Consider the following 6,000-nt stretch of genomic DNA (forward strand, 5'->3'; position numbering starts at 1 on the left):
ATGAACTCGTATCTATAGGTAGATAACTAAAAAATGAACACTTAATATTACAGACAATGTGCTAACGATTTGGGAAAAGGTGAGTAATACACATCACATAGCAGTTCAGTGTGGAGTCTTAATTTGAAACCCTGCAGTTTCTCTTCTCACCTTACAAATATAGAAAGTCTAAACCATTTTTCAGTTCAAACTGTGGCTTCAGGAAGTTGGTCAGTTTTATGTGACCAGAACGGGTTACTGGATTGTTCAAATTTGCTTTCTGAGCTGAGAGTGATGTGGCCCTGAGATCACAGACGGGAAACTAAACGGGTCCTGGTTGTTTCTCGTCATGTGACAATGTAATAACGTGGTACATGTTTTTTTCAATCAGGCACCCTTGGGCTATTCTATGAATTTTTGATATTTGACTCACACTGAGAAATTTTTAAGAGCTCTGACGTGCCTGCAGAGAATATGTAGCTCTGTTGAAAAGCACCTTTTACTTGTGCTGTGATAAAATCCCATCACAACTTTCAGTCCTGTGTCTCCCTTAAACTGTGGCCTTGTTGTGCTTCCTGTATCCATAACCAAAAAAAAAACCCTAGTTCTGACAGTGGTGCACTGTTGCTGTGTGTGTGTGTGTGTGTGTGTGTGTGTGTGTGGATTCATCCTCTGGGGAGCGTGAATGTCATTTTATTTATTTATTGTTATTTTTAACAAGTAGTACTGTAAGATATATTTAGTTACATATTATGTACACAAAAAAACAGACAAGAAAAACACAACGGAACATAGTTATAATAAGACAACATACAATAAAAAGAAAATAAAAAGACAAGATAGAAAAAAATAGTAAGCTATCTGATATGTTATTGTGAAAACAAAATAAACTTGCAGGGCAGAGAGAGCTCTATTAAGCGAGCATGGCTAATTCTGACATTTTACTATTCATGGAACAGCGAGTAATATGATTTTCTCTTTAATATGGTTAAGAAAGGGATTCCATACTTTATTAAAAGACTTTGTGGAGCACCTTTATTTTCTCTAGTACTGTAGAAGAATACGAAAATGAAAAATACTGAATTACAAAGTAAAAGTCCTGAATAAAAAATAAAAGAATATTAGCAAAGTAACAAAAATAAAAGTATAACGTAGCATAACATTTAGTAAAGTACAAGTATCCCAGACTGTTACTGTACTTGAGTATTTACATGTAATTCATTAAAAAAAATAGTGCTTCTTTAATAGTAATGTAATAAGGATTTTGACCATGTCGCCCATCCCTATTCCTGTACATAACTGGCCAAATACTGAGTTATCCAATGAGTAGCTGCAATGCAGTTTGATTACAGAAATCCTCTCAGCAATCAGTCAAAACATCAGTCTAAACATGAGTGCGATGTTCAGGCAGCCATATGAATTAAGAGAAGTTCAGGAAAAATGAGTATGAAATAGTGAAAACTGATCTTGCTCCTACTACAATACTTAGCAACCCTAGCACACTCTCCACCTACACATAAAATCAGCAACAGGTTCACAACAGTCCCCTGCTGAATAGTCAAAGTATAATCAGAACTCCATCTGGAAAAACGAGGGAATTACCAACGGAGATAGAACCAAGGGAGGCCGGTTGAAGGAAAGTATGATCTTTGTCACAAAACAACTCCCGGAACTCGCATCACATATTGATGCTATGGATTCACAGTCCAACATACGAGAGGGTGGAGTTCCCCTTTAAGAAACGAGATCCTAACCACAGTGTTACAAGTGAAATGAAAACGCACAAACTGAAACATAATTCTTCAGATTCCAGACCCACCATCCAGTCCCCCAAAGGCCACTGTTGCCTGAGAGCCAAAGTGATTTTTTTCCCCCATTCATTGCTCGGTGTAATGCCCGTACTGCTCACCAGGTGTCTCATTGACTGCAGCAGCTCAGGATTTCAATGCATGAATTGTCCTCTGGGACAGAACGCTGTTAGAAATTCATTGAACAGGATGAGAAAAAAAAAAAAAAAATGCCTTTTCTCCCTGACTCCTCTCTCTTTGTCTCTCCCACACCCAGTCTCTGCTAAACCCAGTTTCATTTCAAGACACGGTGATTTGTTTGCATTATTAAAGTGCATATACACACAATGCCTAATGTAAATGGCAAAGAATCCATGCGTGCAAATCAAGCCTGAATGCAGGATGATATCATTATTTGAAATTTGATCCACTACCTGGAGCAAAAAGAGAGAAAAATACATATTTTAAGTGTCTAACACCTGCTAGATATACTGTATTTTGGTGCTATCTATTAACCTATAACCATCTCTCTCTCTCTCTCTCTCTCTCTCTCTCTGCCTCTCTCAGTCCACAGTAGCTGCTCAGACTCCTCCTCTGTCGGCAGTCAGAAAGAGGGGGGATCCCCGGCGTCTGGAAGGGACCCCAGGAGAAGCTCCGGATCAACAAGTTACTCCCAGGTGGGGTCACAGTGTACCCGCATACAGTAACACACAATCTAGTGACTGCAAAGTGGATGAAAACGTTTTTTTTTTTTTTTATATATTTTTTATTTGCTGTAATGACTCAACACTTCACCATGGTTACATATAGATTCAAAATGTGAGGAATGTGAAGTGGAACCACAGGCTCTTTTCCAAATATCAGAAAGTTTTCCAGGAATTCTTTTTTTTTATTTATTTATTTATTTTTAGGAACCTGCATTTTTCCAAAAAGTCCCTGATATGACTTTCTAAAGGACCGGGAACTACCCGTGGCGGAATTTGCAACACTGAACATGGTCAAAGACAAGCCTTGAGACTGCTAATGAGTGCAGCATTCTTTCAAACCATGCACTGGTTGTCACTGGGATCAGTTCAGTCAGCCAACTCACATAGAGTGGATTTTATTATGTGAATGTAGAATATGTACAGCATTGATATTTTGCATAAATGCTCTGATTTTTGATGATATTACTGTCCATTGTAGGGGAATGTAGAATCAGAGCCTACAGGTGGATGCTGGGGTGGAGCGGGGCTTATGAAGGGCTGTAGGCCTTTGTATCAACAGCAGCCACGACAGAATAATAATAATAATAATAATAATAATAATAATAATAATAATAATAATAATAATAATAATAATAATACGTTTATTTGATATAGCACCTTTTACAGACAAAGTCACAAAGTGCTTCACATGATAAACATTTGTAAAAATACAGTAAGATCCAACAGAGAAAAAATGAATGAAAATCATTTAAAAAATTAAAACCTAAAACCCAGTTACAAACAAGAGTCAAAAGCGAATTTAAACAAGTGCGTCTTCAGCTGCTTTTTAAAAGCTTCAACCGAGACTGCAGAACGTAAGGTAATAGGAAGGGCGTTCCACAGGTTTGGAGTCACCGCTTCAAAGGGAACGGTCACCTTGAGTTTGTAAGCGAGTGCGTGGGACCAGCAGTAGTCCCTGGTTCGAAGACCTGAGGCACCGGTTAGTAGTGTACGGATGGAGCAGGTCCGAGATATAAACAGGTGCCTGACGATGCAAAGCTTTAGAAGTCAGAACAAGAACTTTAAATTGCATCCTGAACTTGATCGGAAGCCAATGTAACGAGTATAAAACAGGAGTGATGTGCGACATCCTGCTGGACCCTGGTCAACAGCCTTGCAGCAGAGCTCTGGACCAGTTGTAGACGGTCCTGGGACGACTTGCTGAGACAGGTGAAAACGGAGTTGCAGTAATCAAGCCGGTGCGATACAAAACCATGAATGGTCATCTCAAGCTCAGAACGCGAAACAACAGCTCAGGAGCGGTAAATGACAGCCGTTCCCAACCCGTCTAGAAGTGAGCAAAATTAGAAAGAGTGCGCTGATGACACGGATAGCAAGTGGGAAAAACAAAGCACAAAGATTAACTTTGACTTTCAACTTTACTCAACTTTCAGTCAGTAATGTAGCAGGGTTGTCAAGGAAGGACCACTACTTAGTGATTTTATTTTCCTCTGTGTCACACTTCACTTTGTGTTTCTGCATGTTGATCTTTTACGTTGGTTTGGATCTGTGTGCTTGGTGAATATGTGAAAAAGTGTGTTGTGTGTAGGTTGTTTTATGACAGAACCAAACCCCAAAAATGCTTAGCAGGGTGCGTCCCTGTGGGTTAGGGGTTAAAACACTGACCATGATCCACAACATCCCCGGTTTAAATCTCTCTGTTTTCCCTCTCTCTCTCTCTCTTTCTCTCTCTCTCATTTCCTTTCATTTCTCTACCACTGCTGTCTAATCAAGTTATGAAAATGCAAAAACGGTTAGTAGATCGTCCGCCTCTGCAGGTATTCTTTCAAGAATGTTAACCGTTAATGTTCGATAGTGGACAGTAAGGAGGAATGGACAAGGATCTAGGGGAGAGAAAATATGGATGGCGTGATTTGAAATGGAGGCGTTGCAATTAGAAATCGTTGAAATGTGTCATTTTCTAATCAGTAATTTGCCTGATCTTCATGCATGGTTCTTCTTTAGATGGATGAGTGCATTCAAAAGCCCATTTGGGATTTTACAATTTTTACCCGCACTATCAATCTTTCCTCTTTTCTCATGGTTTATAAAATAAATAAATATGTTTATTTGTGCAAAATGGAAAACTTAAATGTCCCTCAGCTGCTGTGGCATTGCATTTGAATGTAACCTACGTCTGAGATTAGTGGAGTCATTGTGCAACTGCTACAGTTTTAGTGAGGTGATAGAAAAGGTGGCCTTCAAATGGCAAAAGCCTTTCTATATGTTAGTAAAGCGTAGACAGGAGTGTGCATCCTCTTAGCTGTAAGGAAACAGCAGTACCTGTCTGCCATCTCCATGGTAGAGTTTAAACGAATTTGCTCTACGCACGCGCGCACACGCGCACACACACACACACACACACACACACACACACACACACACACACACACACACACACACACACACACACACACACACACACACACACACACACACACACACATTCTCTCAATCTCCTTATCTTGCAAACAGAATATGACAGATTGGCAAACAGACTGCGCTGGGAACAGATTGACAGACAGACGGACACACGCAGCCCAAACAGATAGGGCAAACACACAGACAGTGATACGCACATATTCAACAACAGAGGGAGGATTGCCGCTTGCGCCCACGTACGTGCACGCTATGGCACGCGCACACACACACACACACACACACACACACACACTTTAGTGCAGAATACAAAAATGTGACTGTTTCTGTTTGTCTTTATTCCTCCTCAGAGTCAGTCTCCCTCTACAGCCGTGTAACCGTCATCTCAATAACAGTAAGTTACATTTCTTACATCTTTTCTTCCTCTCTCTGTTGTTGCTCTCTTTATGATCCTGCTCATGTCACAATGTCACAGCATCGGTTACTTTCTGATTATACACGTTTTGTCGAATCTTTTTCTACTTAAAGAAAACAGAAAAACATATCCTGAAGAATGCTTACGATCCATGCAAAAAAAATAATATAGAAATGTAATGTTTAATTTCTTTGTGTCTCTTCATGTAACTTTTTCCAATCAGAAACTGGACCCTGGACTGAAGATTTAAACATCTCTATTCCACCTCTGGGCAAGCCAAACTGGACTTCGAGGAGCAAGAAGACAAAAGAGAGACCCTCAGACTCTATCTGAACTTCTCTTACATGCTTGCTAACCTTCCCCCTTCACCTACTTAAAACAAATAAAATGCCAGCTGATTAGCCGGAGCAGAGCTGCACTGCCCACTCAAGAAAAGCTGCCTCCAAAAAAGGATCAAAACTGCCCTGTTTAAACCATGACAAGCACCAGCAGGGCTCTCTGCGCTCCGCCATTTTGGATCTGCCAGTCTCAGTTGCTGGCAAAGTCATTGACACCAAAGGCACTTCAGCCACACAGTGCGGCCATTGTCTGCCCCGCGGCTCCCCACTAGGCCAAACCACTTGGTCTGAACCACTAGAGATATAAGGAGGAGGTTTCTGTCACTTTGGTATGTGGGATTTTGATGGATGACCTT

The 6,000-nt window shown here is 40.5% G+C and overlaps 1 protein-coding gene across 3 annotated transcripts in view; it reads left to right on the top strand.

Annotated features, from left to right (window-relative positions):
* arhgef40 (Rho guanine nucleotide exchange factor (GEF) 40) overlaps positions 1-5,671 on the top strand; it is a 42,574-nt gene extending 36,903 nt beyond the window's left edge. For all 3 annotated transcript variants that reach the window (XM_039823220.1, XM_039823221.1, XM_039823223.1), the window contains 3 exons: positions 2,334-2,443; positions 5,242-5,285; positions 5,530-5,671. In XM_039823220.1, coding sequence (XP_039679154.1) covers positions 2,334-2,443; positions 5,242-5,268 — 137 coding nt within the window. In that variant the 3' untranslated portion in view covers positions 5,269-5,285; positions 5,530-5,671. The remainder of the gene's footprint in view (positions 1-2,333; positions 2,444-5,241; positions 5,286-5,529) is intronic.
* Positions 5,672-6,000: the final 329 nt, after the last annotated feature.

This window comes from Perca fluviatilis, chromosome 14, assembly GCF_010015445.1.
Source record: "Perca fluviatilis chromosome 14, GENO_Pfluv_1.0, whole genome shotgun sequence".
NCBI lineage: Eukaryota > Metazoa > Chordata > Actinopteri > Perciformes > Percidae > Perca > Perca fluviatilis.